A 20,847-nucleotide genomic window follows, 5' to 3' on the forward strand; every position below is an offset into this window, starting at 1 on the left:
GTGTATTTATATGATCTTTTATACTATTATATTGTTAATATTTCTTTAGGGTCAAGAGTACATGCCTCTTTATAATTGTTTTACTCAACTATTTAATATATTCTATTTTATGTGCAATTATATGATCTCTTATACTATTATATTATTAAAATTTCCTTAGGACCGAAAGTACATGCCTTCTTATAATGTTTTATCTAACTATTTAATATACCCTATTTTATTATGTAAAATTTTAAGAAACTTTTATACTATTGTATTATTAATATTTCTTTAGGGTCGAGAGTACATGCCTTCTTATAATGTTTTATTCAACTATTTAAAATACTCTATTTTTATGATGTACATTTATATGATATTTTATATATTATATTATTTATATCCTTTTAGGATCGAGAGTACCTACTTTCTTATAACATCTTATTCAATTATTTAACATGCTCCTTTTATCATCATATATGTCCCTCTTCTTGCATGATCCCTTCTTGTATGATTTTCTTCTTGTGTATGCTTAAACAACCCTAATTGTAAATTAAACTGAGGGAATGATCATTCGGTAAGGGAAAGAAACCCCCAAAGACAAGATATCAAGATGATTCTGGGAGGGTGATCGATCGAGATGACCCTTCGGCAAGGGAAGGAGATCGCCAAAACGTTTAGGATAAGAACCTTCGGTAAGGGAAGGGGACTCCTACTTTTATTACCGGTTTGAGCTCAATACCTCCCATAAAAGCTACAAGTAAGAAAGGAGAAAGTATAAAAGAAAGGTTGAGATTTATTTATCTTTTTTAAAAATTTATGTCGATGTTTCATAAGTTATTATCCTTTCTATTTTTGCCTATGTTCTTTCCTATTGCCTATATGTTTTACACTTTACAATAAGTTCATATTACATGTCATGCCATATGATTTTTATTTAAAATCCCGCACGTGGGCTGGGGATAGATATGGAGGTGTTACATAGCACTCCTACTAAGACTTTAAGTTCTCATCCCTTCTCGTTTTTCCCATACTATCTCCAGAGGGACATAGCACAGCGGATAGAGATGACGCAGCGCCCCCCAAGGGTAACTTCTGAATACGACCCTACAAAGCACGCGTGGGTAGTTACGACCACTACTGTCGTGCTCCAAACTATCTACTTAGGTCGTGATTTCGTAGAAAGAGACCCCCAGATGCCCGTCATAACCTTCCTAGATACGAACACTTCAGCACCCAGGAAACGGTCACCCGAGGTAGTATATTTCGAACAGATGAAGAAAAATCCGACAGTCCTAACCAGGAGGAGGACACAATGGAGGAGGATCCCGAGGAGGAGATGACTTCTTACGAAAGTCTAAAAGTGGAGTACGTACCCTATTCCCCACTTCGGCACCTCGTCGGGTCTTGATTCATCCCACACAACGGAATTGGATCTTCACTGGGCGAAAAAGTGTTGGAGGAAGATTTGCTAGTATCTCGATTTGTGAAAAATTGAAGGGTCTGGGCCAAGGATAGGACATGACACAAGGATGGGAGTTTCTTCGATGGAATTTGTTAGGATGCATTAGTTCTCTTTTTCATCATAATTACCTTTAAGCACTTTCTTCTTTAGGACCATACTCATAGGAATTTTGTTATGTTTGTTTGAACCTCTTTGAGTGTATTCAATTTCGTCTTCTATTCGATTTCTACCCAAATTTTCGCGCATAATTTTCTACCCTTCTTGCATAACGATTGAGCTCATTGGTTTCCTATCAAGTGTGACGCCCTGTTTAAAGGCCTTCAAGGATAGGATTTTACCTAGGGTGTTACACAATATGCTCACTCCATGTGCAAATAGTAGTAGACTGAAGTGTAAGATGTCTGTGAAACAAACTCAATGCAGTGAAGAGGAAGAAGAGTCAAGAGAACGTGATAGTAAAATTGGAGCAGTGGACAAGGTGTTTGGTTCCCCACAGGATCATAATGTTAGATCTCGGGCCATATTTATACTGGAAAACGCTTCACTCAAGAAAGGACTCGTTAGAAAGGTTACTTTTCTTTTTCCACATTGATTGGACATATATCTCATAATGTTATGATAGATAAATACATATCACTTTCTTTGTCCAACACCCCTTTGAGAACTAAAGCATTCCATGGCTCAGTTGTGTTTATGTTCAGACTGGGATACATTGCTTGTCTATGCATGTGGTTTTGCCCTTGGCCTAGAGAATAAGTAGGGCGGTGACTTTAGTTATGCAGCCCTACCATGTAGACCTTAATTTCAAAGGGGATTAATAGATAAAATGATGATGTATATATTAATCCTATATGTAGGAAATTAAATTGATTTCTTCTTAATTCAATGAGGGGGTTTTGTTTTAGAAGTGGAAAATCCTAAACCCTAAATTCTAAACCCTAAATTCGCATGATGATGCCAACTTTCTGTCGAAGCAAAAGAAGAAAGTTCCAAGAATAAGTGATTCTTACTTGTTATACCTTTTCAGGCACTCCGGAGTATTATGGATAGTCCACTTAATAAATATGGTTTGGTGGGTTCTATATTCGTCAAAATTGACGGAGGATCCCTATTTGAAATCAAGCCACATGTTTGCATTCCTCGAACTTGCAAACGATTCTGTGGTTTAATAGGTAAGTCATTTGTTTTTAATTAGTTTCACTCTTTTATTAGATATAAAGAACACTTTTTTTTTTAATTTTGACTAATTAAAATTGTTTCTAAAATATCTAGTGGATTTGCTTCGAAAGTCTTGTGTTCGTGCTAAAGATACAAATGAGGTACTTATTTGTGTAGTTGAAGAGCCTGTGACGCGTCATTTACCAGTCAATTCTCATATTATAATAGGTTGGTTCTATAGTTGTTCAGATCTAATTTTAGGTTTTGTTAATCTTTAGACACACATTAGTAAACAATGTTATTAACTTATTATGGAACATGCAGGCCTATCTTATAGCTCAGAAATGTTGGTCGACATAGATGACTATGTCGGGGCCCTAAGTGATGCCGTGACTCCTATTTTTGTGGTACACTTTATTTTATTAGTGAAATAGAATACCTTTGATCTTTGAGTTTTATTCATCATGGTAGATTCTTATCTATTTTCAGGTGGGTGCGATGGTAAATGGAAAAGTAAAAAGGGACAATACACATGATTACATTTCTGGTATTAAATTAAATTGTAATACGTTTGAATTTCTTAGATCTATTAGATCTAGTTTACTTTTGTAATACATTTGAATTTCTTAGATCTAGTTTACTTCTTTTATTTACACATACTTCAACTCTAAATAATTGGAGTAATAAATTATTATGTATCTTTAAGTGTTTTCAGTTTATAGAATTTAATAATTGAAGAGAAACTTGTAGTAAATATCTAGGAAGATGTGAAAGCTCTTTAGAGTGGATATCTTTATTTTGGATATTTCATTTATTATGATCTATATGGTCTTGACTTGCTTAATATTGCTGAAACTTTGAGCACATTGTTCCGTCTATAATTTTATCTAGGTATTAAGATTACAAAGAATTTCATACTAAATGATAGGGAGATTGAATTAGTCCCACTAACATTATTTGTAGATATTTTTCATTAATGGAAGAGGATAGAACTAATTAGAATGGACCGAAGAGGAAAGGAAAAAAATTGAATAAAATTTATCCTCTTGTTTGGGAGAATAACAATGGAATCAAATGGAAGTTCATTAGATTTATTAATGTGCAAGGGAATTATATTGGACTTTGATATCTTTTAGAAGTTATAAATGTAGGTGGCTCTCATTATCAAGTTGGAGAGGGAACAGAAGAGGGACTTCGGTGGGGGAAGGGAAAATACTTCCCTTTGAAATCATCTTTGTTCCTTTATATATTTGAACTCCAAAACAAGAAAATTGATTCTCTTTTGCCACATTTTCTTTTTCATCCCTCTATTACCTAATATAAACTTATTCTTAAGCTAAGGTTGCACTTCTTTTGTAGGAGAGTAGAGACTTGATCTTTCTTATCGTGTGTGTTTCCATTGATAATAGGAAGTTCTAGTTTCTCTAGCAGTGTGCAAATCTTGCTGATTGTGTTGTAAACTGATGGCCACAATATAGATGGTGAATAATCATTTCCAACACTTTTATGATCCACTATAATTTAAGTGATAATTTAGACCCTTGAGGGAATAGCCCTTTAGGGCATATAGAGTTGTAGCACTAAACAAGGATAGCGTGGATAATGGGCAGTCTAATGTTTCCCATACTCCCAACGCCTAGGCTCCTAACAACTCATATTATCCTGTTGATAGATCTTTGAATCTTCTCTAATTTCGAGAAACCTGTTCAAACCATGTTTTTGAGGATATAATAGTTAAAAATAATGCTATGTTTTTGTTTATTTTGCAGTTTCTGATTATCCACTTGGTGCTAAATGCTGCGTAGGCCTTATCTGTGATGCATTGGAGCAGAAGTGGAAGTTATTCTGAAAATTGGTCAATCAATCAAATGTATATATTAAAAGAAAAGGGTTTTAAGTAAGTAGTCAAAATGCTAATTTTACCTTTTCATGTTAAGAGCGTTGTCGAGTCTCTTAAACTATTTAAGTTATGCTTAGTTTTTTAGTACTGCTTACACACTTGTCAAATACATTAGTACTCTCGGCTGATCTTTCTTGTATTTTCGTTGTAAATAGTATCTTTAAGCGTTAAAGCCTAAAGGAAAAAGAATTCGGGTTTTTTTTTCTAAAAAATATAATCTTTGAACACTAAAATAAAAAACAAATGACTTTTCTTTCCTTATTTCCTTCTTTAGGTTTAAGTAATATTTTTCTACTAATTCGAGATTTCAAATACCTGAATGTAGTTTTTTAATTCATATTTAGTATGAGGAATTAGGATTAGACTATGATTGATTTCTAGGTAAATTAGAAGGTAACCTTGCACCTTTCTATTTAATTGAATGATAGTTATGTGCTGTTTTGCCGAATAAATATAATGTGAATCTTATTGTTCTTGAATTCATTGTCAACTATATAATGTAGATATTCAAGAGTGAAGTTTTTTTCTTCAATATCAAATCTGATCTGATTAAATCTTCCCTTTTTTGTTGCCTTATTTTGGTAAAAATATATTAAATGAATGTTTATTTGCTTGATGTTTGTTTATTGAAAATTGGAGCCTATCAAAGCTTTCTTGTAATACTTGGAATATAAAATTAGTGCACTCAATTAATTGTATCTCAATTAAATGTTATCATCAAAATTATCAAATATTCTCTAAACTTATCGCTTACTTGCAACATAAATCCTACACTCGCTAAAAAGGAGGAGTCTAGAAAGTCTATTAGAATTCCCTCAAACAAATCAGACTTCACAATCACTTAGGCACTTACAGGGTTAGCAAGGACAAAGCAACTAAAGCCTTAGGGAAAGAAAAGAGACTTGTTATTGTCAACACTCTATCCTCTATATTAAGCTAAGGCGGCTATCAAGTAATCCTAATAAATCTATCCTTGAATTTTTGCATTTGGTTTGCAACCGGCCAACTGCTGGAATTTCTGTCTTATTGGCTGCTCTTCGCGCTTTGCCATCAACTTCATTGTGTGGTACTGCATGGAAAAGGTCTATCCTAATCATGTTTTCAAGCGTCCTTCTAGATGAATAAAATTTATTATTCACTTGTTCTGAGGAAGAGATAGAATATCTCATTTTATTAGCAGATCAGATGTAGCATTAGTTCTATCAAACTTTATGAAAGGTGGTGCGACTGCAGGGAAGGTGCCTAGCCTTTCATATGAATCTTCCTATAGAAATTTTTAATAAGGGGCCTAGCTATCTACAACCAGTCTAGGACTTCTGAGATGCTTCTGATTCAATAATTCTTGAAAACAAGGCTGGCACGCCTAACAGGAGATTCGATAACCCGGCATTCGTAGATCAATCCTCCTTTGCTTTTCCTAAAGATGGCATTCTATTAGAAATGGAATTATGCAAACCCTATTTTTTTTCTTTGGCTACGGGTGTGGTTCTTATACTAGTGATCTTCTTGTAAGGGACAAAGTGGCTTAGTTGAACATACTGAGACTAAGCTGGCTTCTATCCCAACAGCGAGTAAGGACCCAAGGCAAGGTGTCAAAGGTAAGAGGGAAAGTGCTAACACCAATAAATCCCTTAGAGCAATCCGTCTTTGACTCCCTTCCCATTCTTGCATCTTGGAGGGCTTTGCTGGCTAGTGGTTACCTATGTGCAAAAACCATTGATTCCTCGCAAAAAGTCTTTATTTGTCCTGCTAACAGGACATTTTCCCTTCCAATTAAGTGTCTTTTTGGTATCTAGCTTAGAGCTAGTTGCAGTAGATTTTTGGCCTCGCTTTAACTGCCAAGACAAGTTTGCTAGTCTCTATAGGAATAAAAATCACGTTCTTTTATTCCTATAAACATCTTTAAAATTTCCATAGACAAAACTCCCATAACACGCGAAGGTTTGCTTCCTTGGTCTAGCTTCCTGGCTTTCTTTTTCGATTAGGAATTTTATATGTAAAAGGTTCAATTATGTTTACTTTTATAAGCAATGCATGATTATTCATTTTCATATTATCAAGGTGAATATACGATGGATATTCGGCAACGAAACAGTTATACGTTCTAATGTTGTTATCAAATAGCGCATAATTGATTATTTGTTGCGATAAGAATGGGATGTGGATGCCCATTTATTATGGGCGGCTCATATTCTCAAAAATGAAGTACATTAAAGAAGCATTAAAGAAATTTGAAAATATAAACATGTTATACCTATATAAATAGGAGGCTAAAACCTCAGAGGATATACATATCAACAACAACAATCTTCTCTCTCTCTTTTCATATTATTAACATTATTCTTTCTCTTTTATATACAACAAATAAATTCGTATCTTTTATATATATATGAATAATATTGGTGAATACTGACAGTAGAGTCTTCTATTTATACTTCTTTATTTTATATTTATTATATCTTTCTTATTTATTTTACAACACGTTATCAGCACGAAACTCTGATCAAATTTTAGGAAGACTCAGGTAATAAATTTTCATTATGTCGAAACTCTCTCATCTTGAATTTGATGCTCTTGATATATCTGGAAACAACTATTTATCATGGATATTAGATGCTGAAATCCATCTTGATTCAATGGATCTTGGAGATACCATTAAGGCTGAAAATAGTGCATCCCAGAAAGATAAAGTCAAAGTCATGATATTCCTTCTTCGTCATCTTGACGAAAGATTGAAAAATGAATATCTCACATTAAAAGATCCTGCAAATCTATAGAAAGACCTTGAAGAAAGGTATAATCATCAAAAGACAGTGATACTTCCTCAAGCCCGATATGAATGGACGCACTTGTATCTACAAAATTTTAAATCCATAAACGAATATAATTCAGCAATGTTTCGAATCACCTCACGAATGAAATTATGTGGGAAAAAGATAACTAATAATGACATGTTAGAGAAAACTTTCTCGACCTTCCATGCCTCGAATGTGCTCCTGCAGCAGCAGTATCGAGAAAAATGATTTAAAAAATATTATGAGTTAATTTCTTACCTTCTTGTTGCTGAACGCAACAATGAGTTACTTTTAAAAAATCATGAAGCGCGCCTAGCTGGCGCTGCCCCATTTCCTGAAGCAAATGCAGCAAATTGTAACAACCGCCCTTCTAGAAACAAAATTTAAATTTCAAAGTTTGAAAATCGGTTAGGAGATAAGATTAGAATTTTGAAATTTTGGATAGGAACCTAGTAACCGCCCTCAGTTTGAAATTTAAAATATCCCAACCACCCCATCCCCAGACGTATATAAATAGGGGAGCACCCATAGGTAGAAAATCACTCCTCTCAATATCAATCCTCTCCCTTCTCTCTCTACAAAGAAATAATATTCTGTGTGCACACACAAGAGGCAGGCTCGAAGAAGCGTTAGGAAAAAGAGTAGGGAATTATACCTTTCTTACTTATGTTGGCATGTAGTATGTTTTACTTTGTTTTCTTCCATCCATGCATGGCTGTCACCTTTCATGTATTTTATGGCATGAATTATTCTTTGCTTATCTCTCATCTACATTGAGCATGATTATTTATTTTGTCAATTATACCCTCTTGAAATCCATTAATATGTATCCCATATCTTTTCTATGTGCATTTACATGACCCTTTAATCACTATTCCTTTTATGTTAAGAGTACATGCCCCTTTATAACATTTTATTAAATTATTTAACATTCCCTAATTTTACTATGTGCCCTTACGTGACCTTTGATACCATTACCTTATTATTATTCCTTTTATGTTGAGAGTACATGCCCCTTTATAACATTCTATTAAATTATTTAACCTTTCCTAATTTTACTATGTGCCCTTATATGACCTTTGATACCGTTACCTTATTATTATTCCTTTTATGTTGAGATTACATCCCCCTTTATAACATTTTATTAAATTATTTAACATTCCCTAATTTTACTATGTGCCCTTACGTGACCTTTGATACCATTACCTTATTATTATTCCTTTTATGTTGAGAGTACATGCCCCTTTATAACATTCTATTAAATTATTTAACATTTCCTAATTTTACTATGTGCCCTTATATGACCTTTGATACCGTTACCTTATTATTATTCCTTTTATGTTGAGATTACATCCCCTTTATAACATTTTATTAAATTATTTAACATTCCCTAATTTTACTATGTGCCCTTTTATTAAATTATTTAACATGACCTTTGCTACCGTTACATTATTATTATTCCTTTAATATCGAGAGTACATGCTCCTTTTTATATCTTGTTCAAGGAACCCTATTTTATTATATGCAACTAAATGACCCCTTATATCATTATTGCTCCTTTATTTTAAAGATCGAGGGTACATACTTTTATAATATCTAATCCAAGTATTTCAAACATTCACTTTCTTACTATATGCACTTAGATTATACTTTTTACATTATATCATTAATATCCTCTGAGGGTCAAAAGTATATGTTTTCTTATAATTGTTTTATTCAGTTAATTAATATCCTATTTTTTTTATAATAATGTACATCTATTTTATACCCCTCTAGGGACGAGAGTACCTACTTTCGTATAAAATCTTATTCAAACATGCTTATTTTATCATGATATATGCCTCTCCTCTCTCGCATGGTTCATTCTTGTATATGCCTAAATAACCGTACTTGTTAAAGAACTGAGGGAATGATCCTTCGGTAAGGGAAGGTGACCCCCAAAGACAAGATAATCGAGATGATCCTTCGGTAAGGGAAGGTGATCGAAAAACGTTTGGGATAAGAACCTTCGGTAAGGGAAGGGGACTATCCCATCAATCTTATATAATAAAATATCTTTTTATATGACTCTCTTCTTGTGTATGTCTAAATAACCTTGATTGTAAATTAAACTGAGGGAATGATCCTTCGATAAGGGAAGGTGACCCCCAAAGACAAGATATCGATATGATCCTTCGGTAAGGGAAGGTGATCGCCAAAACGTTTGGGATAAGAACCTTCGGTAAGGGAAGGGGACTCCCACTTACACCGGTTTGAGCTCAATACCTTCCATATAAGTTATAAATTAAGAAAGAAAGAAGGCACGAATGAAAGCTTAAGTTCCATGTTTTCCTTAGATTTAATTATGATTATGTTGATGATTATCCTTCTATTTTCCTATATGTTTTTCCTTTCTTCTACACACATGTTTTACAAAAAAAGAAGATGCATATTACATGCCATGTTATACGCTTGTTTTTAAAATCCCGCACGTGGGCTGGAGATGGATATGGAGGTGTTGCATAGCACTCCTACTGAGACACTAGGTTCTCACTCCTTTTCTTTTCCCATACTGTCTCCAGAGGAACATGGCACAGCGGATAGAGACGACGCAGTGCCCCCCGAGGGTAGCTTCTGAGTATGACCCCTCAAAGCACGCGTGGGTAGTTGCGACCACTACTACCGTGCTTCAGACTATCTACTTAGGTCGAGATCCCGTGGAAGAAGAACCCCAGCTGCCCGTCATAACTTTCCTAGACAGGAATGCTTCAACATCTCGAAAGCAGTCACCTAAGGTGGTACACCTCGAGTCCGACTCCGAAGCCGAGGAAGAGGGACCCGATGACCCTGGCCGGAAGGAAGACACCATGGAGGAGGATCCAGAGGAGGAGTTGAACCCTTACGGAAGTCCAAAGGTGGAATACGTACCCTATTCCCCCACTTCGGCACCCCGTCGAGTTTTGGTCCATCCCACGCAATGGAACCTGGTCTTCACTGCGCGAAAGGGTGTTGGAGGGAGACCCCTGGTACCTCGATTCGTGAATAAAGACTCCTGATCAAGGATAGGATAGGATGCAAGTAGGGGAGCCTCTTCAACGAGATTAGTTTAGGACGTAGTTAGCTTCTTTTCCTGTTTCAGGTTCCTATAAGTAATTTTATTTTAAAACGTACTCACGGTTAGGATGTTTATTTCCCTTTAATTCAAATTCCAACGTTTTAGCACTACTCGTTCTCCGCTCTACACGTATCTACTCCTGCCACGCGTAACGATTAAATCATTCTTTTTTCTTGGCTCAAGTGTGGCACCTTATTCTAAAAACCCCCACGATAGTATAAGAACTTAGGGTGTTACACAAATCATTACCCCAAAAGAGGTAAATGACAAGATTTTAGTAAGAAAAAAAAATTATGGAAGGAAAAGGAATTATGTTCACAAGAAACGATCTCACCAAAAGTGGGATAAAGAAAGAAACACTAGGAAAAATAAATCAACAGAGGATAAATATTTTCATTGTGATAGAAAGGGCCATTGGCCGCATACCTGTCGTATCCCGAGGTACCTAGTCGATCTTTATCAAGCATCTTTGAAAAAGGACGACAAAGAAAAAGAGACAAATTTCGTTTTAAATGATGTTGAAAATTCCACCACTCATTATGAAGTATTTGATTTCTTTGAGGATCTTGAAGGAAATATTGGTCATTTGATCAATGATGGAATAGTTTAATATGTGTGATTGTTAAGTAAATAAATAATGTAAGAAACTTCTTGTTAAGTTTTATTTTCTATACATTTGAATTTCAAGTATGATATATATAAATAATGTTTAATAAAATATTTATGAATTTCAAAATGACCAAATGTGCTAAGATAATAATAATAATAATAATAATAATAATAATAATAATAATAATAATAATAATAATAATAATAAAATTTTTAGTATATATTATACTTAAAAAAATATTTTCAATCAAGAAAATAATTTTACTGCGCAAATATTTCTACTCATTCTATTATTATTTGTCTTTGGAGAAAATGGCAAGGACATATAGTGAAGATGTTTGCCTTGTGGATAGTGCAAGTTTGCATACTATTCTCAAAAGTAATATATATTTTACTCATTTTGTGCCAAAAGAAGAATATGTTAATACTATTATTGGCTCAGGCAATGTGATAGAAGGCTCCGGAAGAGCTATAATTTTGTTTCCAAGAGGAACAAAATTCATAATAAATAATGCACTATTGTCTACTAAATCTCTAAGGAACTTATTGAGTTTTAAAGATATTCACCGAAATAGATATCATATTGAAACAATGAATGAGGGAAATCATGAGTACTTGTATATCACAACTCATGAGTCAAATAAAAAGGTTATATTAGAAAAGTTACCCTCACTTTCATCTGGGTTATATTATACTAAAATTAGTGCAATTGAATCACATGCTATTGTAAACCCGAAGTTTACTAGCCCAAATGAATTCATAACTTGGCATGATCGATTGGATCATCCGGGAACAACCATAATGTGGAGAATTATTGAAAACTCTCATGGACATTCACTAAAGAACCAGAAGATTCTTAAATCTAGTAAATTTTGTTGTGCTGCATGTTCTCAAGGAAGCTAATTTTAAGGCCATCACCAGTAAAGATTGGATTTGAGTCCCTTAAATTCCTAGAAAGGATTCAAGGCAATATATGTGAACCTATTTATCCACCATGTGGATCTTTTAAATATTTTACGATCCTAATAGACGCATCTTCAAGACGGTCACATGTGTGCTTATTGTCTTCTCGCAACTTGGCGTTTGCGAGATTACTTGCTCAAATTATTCGATTAAAAGCACAGTTTCCAGAAAATCCAATAAAAGCAATTCGTCTTCATAATGCTGGCGAATTTACTTCCTATGCCTTTGATGCTTATTGTATGGCTAATGGAATAAGCGTTGAACATCTAGGAGCTCATGTTTACACACAAAAAGGGTTAGCAGAATCAGTTATTAAACGCCTCCAATTAATTGCTAGACCCTTACTTATGAGAACAAATCTCCCAACCTCGACTTGGGGGCATGCTATTTTACATGCCGCAGCACTTATTCGTTTGAGGCCAACAAGTTACCATCAGCTCTGTCCTATGTAATTAGCTTTTGGCCTGCAGCCAAATGTTTCTCATTTAAGAATCTTCGGGTGTGCGATATATGTTCCCATTGCACCATTTTCTTGCACCAATATGGGAACCCAAAGAAAATTAGGGATATATGTTAGATATGATTCTCCCTCTATAGTGAGGTATCTTGAGATACAAACTGGAGATGTATTTAAAGCCCGATTTGCATATTGTCATTTTAATGAATCAAAATTTCCAATATTAGGGGGGGAGAATAAACTTTCTAAAAAGGAACTTAATTGAAATGCATCATCCTTAATGCATTTAGATCCTCGATAAGGGTAATGTGAACTAGAAGTTCAAAAGATTATACATTTGCAAAGAATAGCAAATGAATTGCCTGATGCATTTTCTGATACAATGAGGATAACCAAATCTTATATACCAGCGAAAAATGTCCCAATTCGAATTGATGTCCCAGTCGGACAAGTGGCCACTGAAACAAATTCATGCCAGAAGCGTGGTAGATTGGTTGGTTCCAAAGACAAAAATATTCGAAAAAGAAAAGAGGTAAAGACTATTCCTGTTGAAAAAGACATAGTAAAGACACTTGCAGTTGTCCAAAATGATGATATAGTTTTAACGCCAAAAGACGTTCAGGTACTTAAAAATTCTGAAAATGATGAGATCTCGATAAATTATGTCTTTATAAGAGAGAAATTGGACCGAAATAAGACAATTGTCAATGAAATATTTGCATATAATGTGGCATTAGATATCATGTATGAAAGTAAGGATCTTGAGCAAAAAACAGTCGAAGAATGTTGACAAAGAAATTATTGGCCGAAATGGGAAGAAGTTATGAAAGCTGAATTAGACTCACTTGCAAAACGTGAAGTCTTTGGACCTATAGTCCATACACCAGAAGATGTAAAACCTGTTGGATGCAGGTGGGTATTTGTGAGAAAACGAAATAAGAAAAATGAAGTTGTACACTACAAGGATCGACTTGTGGCACAAGATTTTTCACAAAGGCCCGGTATAGATTATGAAGAAACATATTCTCCTGTAGTAGATGCAATAACATTGCGTTATTTGGTCAGTTTATCCGCATATCATAAACTACATATGCATTTAATGGATGTGGTAACAACCTACTTGTACGGATCATTAGATCGTGATATTTATATGAATGTCCCTGAAGGACTAAAGATATCTAAACCATCCAATGAATATTCGCAGGTGTTATACTCAATTAAATTGCAAAGATCTTTATATGGTCTAAAGCAATCTGGACGAATGTGGTATAATCGTCTTACTGAGTATGTGGCCAAAAACATATTCAAGAATGATAATATCTGTCCATGTATTTTCAAAAAGAAATATGCAGCTAGATTCATTATAATTGTTGTATACGTTGATAATTTAAATATCATTGGAACTCCAGAAGAGATTCCAACAATTATAAAACTATAAAAGAATAGTTTGAGATGAAAGATCTTGAAAAGACTAAATTTTATCTCGGCTTGCAGATCGAGCATACAAAAAAGGGATTTTTATTCATCAAACAATATACACAGAAAAGATCTTGAAGAGATTTTATATGGATAAGTCACATCCATTAAGTACCCCAATGATCGTAAGGTCTTTGGAAGTGGAAAAGAATCAATTCCGTCCTAAAAAAGAAAATGAAGATAGCCTGGGTCTTGAAGTACCATATCTTAGTGTCATTGGAGCGCTAATGTACCTTGTTAATAATACATGATCTGACATATCATTTGCTATAAATTTACTAGCAAGGTATAGCTCCTCTCCAACCAGAAGACATTGGAATGGAAGCAAACAAATCGTTCGATATCTTCATGGAATGGTTGATATGAGATTTTTTATCCATATGGATCCAAGTCACAACTAGTTGGCTATGTAGATGCAGGATAGACTCACACAAAGGGAGATCTCAAATAGGACACCTGTTCACATATGGTGGTACAGGTATATCATGGAGGTCCACGAAACAGACAATAGCAGCAACATCTTCTAATCATGCTGAAATACTAGTGATACATGAAGCAAGTCGCGAGTGTTTTTGGCTCAGAAGTTTGATCCAATATATTCTGTTATCATGTGGACTAATTGATCATAAGATAACTCCAATTGTCCTGTTTGAAGATAATACAGCATGTATTGCTCATCTTAAAGGCGGATATATCAAAGATGATAGAACAAAACATATTTCTCCTAAATTCTTCTTCACTCATGACCTTCAAAATCAATGAACAATTAATGTCCAACAGATCCGCTCAATCGATAATCTGAAAGATTTATTTACAAAGTCACTTCCAAAATCTCCCTTTAAAAAATTGATACATCAGATTGGGATGCACCGATTTCGAGATTTTAAATGATGTCAACAAAAGGAAAAGACTGTACTCTTTTTCTCTTGGTCAGTTTTTTTTCCATTGAATTTTTCTTGACAAAGTTTTTAACGAAGCAGTTCCCATTACAAAGGATTTTGTACTCTTTTTTCTTTACTAAAGTTTTTTCCCATTAAATTTTTCTTTAGTAAAATTTGAATGAAACATCTAAGAAAAAGTATTGTGATAAAAATGAGATGTGGATGCCTATTTTACTATGGACAGCTCATATTCTCAAAAATAAAATACATTAAAAAAACATTAAAAAAATTTAAAAATATAAACATGTTATAAGTATAAATAAAAAGCTAAAGCCTACACATATCAATAATAACAATCTTCTCTCTCTTTTCATATTACTAATACTATTCTTTCTCTTTTATATACAATAAATAAACTCATATCTTTTATTAATATTGGAGAATATTGATAATAGTCTTTTATTTATATTTCTTTATTTTATATTTATTATATCTTCTTTATTTATTTTATAACATTACTCTTCTTTTTTTTTTTTTTTTGAACAAGCGACTTTAATTGAAAATCAAAGCCAGCCCCGACGCAACATGAACATGACAATTGTTAAGATTCTTGGGAGATAAACAGCCTCAAAGCAATTACTGGTTACAAGTGGCTAAAAGAGAGCGAGTGCATCAAGTGTCATTTGCATTCTCGGGAGATAAACAGCCCAAAAACAACTGAAAAAGAATTGTTCCCAGAATACGATACAAACAAATAATAAACTAAGAACAATTTTACCGAGCTAACCCCTTGGGCCTATAGTTAGCAGAATTGGAGATGTTACCAATATGTACAAAAAATAAAGTAGATATGTTAATCAGTGAATCTTCTGATTCCTCTCCAACGCAACACAGATACGTCTCAGACATGTCCCAGCACTCAAGGGCAATGCAGAAACTGCAAATATTCATATAACAGAAATCAGAAAGTAAGAAACTTGATTCTTGTAGCTCTCTACCAACTAAGTGCTTGTTTGAGTATCATTAAGTTGTTGAAAAAGATATATATATTTTTTTTAATGACAAAAATTTTTTTTCATTTTTTAACGTATTTGATAAATTTTTAATAGTAAAAATAAAAATATTAGAAAAAAAGAGATTTTTTTTAAAAGCTACAATTACATTTAAAAAAAAAAAACTTTTTTACTCAAGTTAAAAATATAAATACTTATTTGGGTGCCATTAAGTTGATAGAAAAAAATTTTCAATAAAAAATATCTTTTTTTTTATTTTTTAACGTGTTTAGCAAATTTCTCATAAAAGTAAAAATACTAAAAAAAAAAGTCTTTTTTGAAAAGTTACCATTTACATTTTTTTTAAAAAATCATTTTTTCCGAAAAAATAATATTTTCACATAATAAATAAATAAAAAATATTTTTATATTGTTATACTCAAACATAATTGATAGATAAAAAGATCTTTTTGCATCAAATATTCAAATATAAAATTACTTTTACTTTTCTAAAAGATCTTTTAAAAAAAGATAACTCAAAAAAATATCTTTTCTTATAAAGTCACCTAAACAAGCCCTAAATATAATGCTTGTTTTGGCGCCATTATTTTGTTAAAAAAAAAATCTTTTTTCAATGAAAAATACATTTTTTTTATTTTTTAGCGTGTTTGGCAAATTTCTAGTAGTAAAAGTAAAAGCACTAGAAAAATTAAAAAAAAAAAGCCTTTTTTGAGAAGCTGTAATTTACATCTTTTTTTAAAAGATCTTTTTTCCTTTAAAATAAGATGTTTTTCATGTAATAAATAAAAAAATACTTTTATATTGTTATACTCAAACATAATTAATAGATAAAAAGATCTTTTTGCATGAGATATCCAAACATAAAATTACTTTTACTTTTCCATAAGATCTTTTATAAAAAGATAACTCCAAAAAAGATTTTTTCTTAGAAGCTCACCCAAACAAGCCCATAATTGATAGATAAAAAGATCTTTTTACATGAGATATCTAAACATAAAATTATTTTTACTTATGTAAAAGATTTTTTAAAAAAGATCACTCGAAAAAATATCTTTTCTTAAGAACTCACCCAAAAAAGTCCTAACCTCGTAAACAAAATCAGCATACCAGATTTTAGGACACCAAACAAACTATTCAATGCAATTATGGTTATCTAGCCAACATACAACCATAGATCCATAATGCATTCAATATCTAGAACGATATCAAGTCTACGCAACAAGCTCAAAGAAGCATAATGAGCAAAATAGATTGTAGTCACTTTTTCACTCAAGAACTAAGAATGTAAACCAGCACATGAATCCCTTGCAACACAAACCTGATATAAGATCATCAACATATTCAGCATCTATCTTTCCATGAGCCATTGCACCAACCTGCATAACAGAAGCCCACAAGTTAGTTAATGCCCCCAACAGAATCACATAATTGTCTTTATTTTGGTGGACAGGACACTGAGATGAGCCTGTGACTGAGACATAGAGAGAGACACAAAGTTGTATTTTGGCAAGATCCAATGGCTGAACACTTTTCCGGCAGTGGCCCAGCTAGGAGCAATCATGTCCACTTAAAATATTTTTCCTTGTCCTCCACTATCGCAAAACTAGTTAGCACTAAAGTTTGTGTCCATGTCCCTGTCTCTGTCTGTCGCTTTCATTTTGTTACCTAACACTGCCATAGGAAAATGTATATGAAAGCATTAAGCATACCACAAACACAAGGTTCTCATCATGATTGGCAGCGGCGACATAGTCATTAATTTGAACAGCCTTAGGTGAACTGACGGAAAGCCCTAAATAATAGAAAAGCTACATATAAGAATTTTTATAATATTGATGAAAATATCAGCGGTTTAGATAAAGAAACTCACCAATCTTACGAGAGTTAACGGGTAAGTGTTGAGTTACAGGATTTTCAATTAGGCGCAAAAGTTTTCCACGATTACCCTTTGATTTGATGCTGAACTTTTGCAGTAGCTCAGCTATAATTACAATTAAAGATTAAAAAAATAAGAACAGATTAGGTACATGAATTTGATGATGAACCATGATAACAAATGAGGAACAGAATAACAGACTTATTGGATATAAGAAGCTCACCCATCATGTTGCAAAAGCTTCCCAGAGTCTTTGGTATCTGGGTGTTTGGTTCCACTCGGATAAGTATTCCTTCATCAGTTTTAATGAATACACCATGTACCCTACCGGCCATGCAAAGCCTACTACCCATAATTTGAAGAAGGGCCTAAACATAATGTTTATAAAAGAAAGTTAAAAACAGAAAGAAATGAAAAAAAATAAAACAATGGCTTCTTGATAAAAGGGAAGAAAAAAGACAATAAAACACCCTATTAGATTAGATTCAATTCAAATCAAAATGAATGCAGTAAAAAAGGTAAATATTCATAGAACAAAGGAACAATATTTATACCCAGCCAGGACAGAGGAATATGAACAGATCAACAACCAAAGCAAGGTTCTAGAGTTAGTCAATCACCCAACAGAGAGACAAAAGAGGGAGAATGGGGGTGGTTCTACTAACCTCATGCACAATATCAGGCCTATAATCATAGGGGTTCTTGTTTTTCCTTCGCAGGAAATTGGCATGCTCGTCTGGATTCAAAATCTGATACCTCTGGAAGAGTTCACAAAATAAAAATGAACTTAAATATAGCATGCAAATTACAAAGTATTAGTTTCGTTCATAACACTACTAATCTGAAAAGGAAAACAGAACTGGAATTGAACTTGATAAGAAAAATGGAAGTAAATTAAACTAAGAACAGAAGAGAGGCACAGAAATCTTTTCATTACAAGCCCAAATCAACTTTCAACTTTTTACATATTATAAAAATATATAAAAAGAATACCTTCCCAACATAAGCAGCAACCAGCGAGGCATTTTGAAGAACAAAATAGATTCCACCTTTTGATCCCCGGTAGCAAGGTGCTACAGGAATTCCTGCAAGCCCCATCATTGTAGTACCATCTTCTTCGGGCCCCATTGATTCATCACACTCCTGAAGCTTTGTCTATAAAAAAGAAAATCATACTTAAACTACTTATTATACCTTAGGATGTAAAAGCATAAATTAAGGCATAGGACATACTATAGCAAGACAGAAAATAGCAGATGCAAATGTAACTTGTAAAATTCTCACAAATTTAAAATACCCCATTTAAGGGAAAACCACCATTTTGGCACCCGAAAGAAAGAAAGAAAAGCACTTGTGACCCCTGAAAGATCATAAAAGTTTGACAAACTTCACAAATTATGACCTCTTCACCATTGACATCAGCAGGCATGTTATGTATTGACATGGCACTATGCACATTATCTCTAAATCAATTATTAAAACCCTAAATCATATTTGGTAAAGTTTGTGAAACTTTTATGATCTTTTAGGAGCCATGAATGTCTTTCTTTCTCTCGAGAGCTAGTTTGCCAGAACCAGAATCTCCCGAGTGCTAAAATGGTAGTTTATCCTATATTTAATGAAACTTTTCAAGGAAAGAAAAGACACATTCCCCGAATAGAAAATAACTTCAGCCTTCACCTACGATAGGCCAGCCTGACCCACCCAGTCGATGAGTCAGGTATTTGAGATGGGTGGCAGCCAACTCTAGTCAGTGTTGATAGAGTAGAACACTGGGCCAGCTGTTTTAGGACAGCCACAGGCCTATATATCCTAAATGTTTAAAATTCTTCCTTTTGAATATGATTTATATTGGTACAAGTTAGCATCCAATATTCAAATTGAGTCCAAGCAACAATGATACAATGTTACAATAACACATTATACATCAAAATATATTAACTTAAACACAAATTGAATTAGATATCAAATACAAATGTAAATGTCCAGAGCACAAAGGTTGGAATTGTGAGGGAGAAAATAACCTTTTTAATAAGACCCCCCTTGAGAGAAGGGTCTTCAAGGATCTTGTTACCATGATTCTCTTGCTCTTCCTCCTCCCAACATTGGGTTTCAGTTTGTTTTTTATCCCTCTTATGCTTCAGCTTACTGTTTGCACAAGGAGTGAACATCGCTACAATGAATCAATAACATCCACCAATTAAGAATCATCTCTCCAACATCACACAATGCACATGCTTATTTTTCATTGAAAGGAGAAGAGCTTGTTACGATAGCTCAAGATTTAAATCAATAAATTAAAGAGAAAACACATTGACTTCTACAATTTGCCCAAAATATAATCAAGGTTATATCCAAGTATCAACATGACAATACATGTATTTTCTTGGATGAAAAATATTTTGCATGCTAAACATCCAATTTGGATAGAACCTAGACACTGAGCAACAAGTCATGAGACAAGATGGCAGCAGGAAAGGCACCAACATGCAACCGTACCTAAAATAAAAGGTCTCAAGAAAGAGACATAACATAGAAAAAAGCCAAATTATGCTTACCTCCCTTGAGGTTTACTGGTATTACACTTAATTACCTCTAATGTTTAACCTACTTACCAAAACCCTCCTATAAATATTTTCAAAATGTCTAAATGACCTTTTTCCTTCCTATCAATCGTGCCCTCAAAATTAGAAGACCCAAATTTAGAACCAATTTTGATTCAACGGCACACTTCAACATCAACGCACAGCAAGATGTCAAAAATATTTTAAAAGAAAACATAGAAAAAAAGGCTATCCAGAAAGCATGTCATCCTGGAGCCAGTCCAGATTCTTCAACATCATCCACTTATTCCCAATTGTACACAAACATGTCTACTGAACATGAAAACCCAGGACACCAGCATTTAACCATATATCCAGCTGAATCTGAATCCTTCAATAGAAAAGTTTCGTATTCGCAATCCAGGCACAGGCTATTAAAAGCAACTCTATTTCACAATATTTAGACTCACCAGATAGTTACAAATAAAGTCGGCTACGGGGAAGCAGTGGCCAGCGAGAGAGAAACACGGAAGCATCAGAGAAGAAAAACTAAGGATGTGTCATGTGTGTGACGTTCGCTAATTTATAAAGTATTTCGGTAAAAGTAATGCTAGAGAATTAATATAAATTACTTTTTTAGG

The 20,847-nt window shown here is 33.6% G+C and overlaps 2 protein-coding genes across 7 annotated transcripts; one reads left to right on the forward strand and one right to left on the reverse strand.

Annotated features, from left to right (window-relative positions):
- The first annotated feature begins 2,694 nt into the window (after positions 1-2,694).
- On the forward strand, positions 2,695-4,668 carry LOC112729174 (uncharacterized). 2 transcript variants are annotated; one of them, XR_011869114.1, is made up of 4 exons: positions 2,695-2,827; positions 2,924-3,006; positions 3,089-3,146; positions 4,369-4,668. XR_011869114.1 is itself a non-coding variant. In XM_072210442.1 (3 exons), the coding sequence occupies exons 1-3, from the start codon at positions 2,911-2,913 to the stop codon at positions 4,446-4,448; spliced, it is 234 nt and encodes a 77-aa protein (XP_072066543.1). In that variant the 5' UTR covers positions 2,873-2,910; the 3' UTR covers positions 4,449-4,668. The 2 variants fall into 2 exon arrangements, 1 of the variants encoding a protein (XP_072066543.1); XM_072210442.1 differs by lacking the exon at positions 2,695-2,827 and having other exon boundaries at positions 2,873-3,006.
- Positions 4,669-15,442: 10,774 nt separating this feature from the next.
- On the reverse strand, positions 15,443-20,809 carry LOC112727072 (uncharacterized). Of its 5 annotated transcripts, none has more exons than XM_029290655.2 (9): positions 20,677-20,809; positions 19,688-19,836; positions 18,657-18,818; positions 18,329-18,421; positions 17,887-18,031; positions 17,658-17,768; positions 17,497-17,579; positions 17,106-17,163; positions 15,443-15,711 (listed from the first exon to the last, which is right to left on the reverse strand). In XM_029290655.2, the coding sequence occupies exons 2-9, from the start codon at positions 19,832-19,834 to the stop codon at positions 15,632-15,634; spliced, it is 879 nt and encodes a 292-aa protein (XP_029146488.1). In that variant the 5' UTR covers positions 19,835-19,836; positions 20,677-20,809; the 3' UTR covers positions 15,443-15,631. The 5 variants fall into 5 exon arrangements, 3 of the variants coding, with proteins under 3 accessions (XP_029146488.1, XP_025632466.1, XP_029146489.1); XM_025776681.3 differs by having other exon boundaries at positions 19,688-19,811; positions 20,677-20,803; XR_011868362.1 differs by lacking the exon at positions 17,497-17,579 and having other exon boundaries at positions 17,106-17,458.
- Positions 20,810-20,847: the final 38 nt, after the last annotated feature.

The sequence above is a fragment of the Arachis hypogaea genome, chromosome 12 (genome assembly GCF_003086295.3).
Source record: "Arachis hypogaea cultivar Tifrunner chromosome 12, arahy.Tifrunner.gnm2.J5K5, whole genome shotgun sequence".
Taxonomy (NCBI): domain Eukaryota; kingdom Viridiplantae; phylum Streptophyta; class Magnoliopsida; order Fabales; family Fabaceae; genus Arachis; species Arachis hypogaea.

Excerpts from the sequence above, each read along its gene's own strand:
- LOC112729174 (XM_072210442.1), top strand. The coding sequence starts at position 2,911 with ATGGAACATGCAGGCCTATCTTATAGCTCAGAAATGTTGGTCGACATA. Across the intron at positions 3,007-3,088 it reads CCGTGACTCCTATTTTTGTG|GTGGGTGCGATGGTAAATGG; the intron begins GTACACTTTATT and ends ATCTATTTTCAG. Across the intron at positions 3,147-4,368 it reads TACACATGATTACATTTCTG|TTTCTGATTATCCACTTGGT; the intron begins GTATTAAATTAA and ends TTTATTTTGCAG.
- LOC112727072 (XM_029290655.2), bottom strand. The coding sequence starts at position 19,834 with ATGTTCACTCCTTGTGCAAACAGTAAGCTGAAGCATAAGAGGGATAAA. Across the intron at positions 18,032-18,328 it reads GGCCTGATATTGTGCATGAG|GCCCTTCTTCAAATTATGGG; the intron begins GTTAGTAGAACC and ends CATTATGTTTAG. Across the intron at positions 15,712-17,105 it reads TGTTGATGATCTTATATCAG|TTTCTGCATTGCCCTTGAGT; the intron begins GTTTGTGTTGCA and ends GAATATTTGCAG.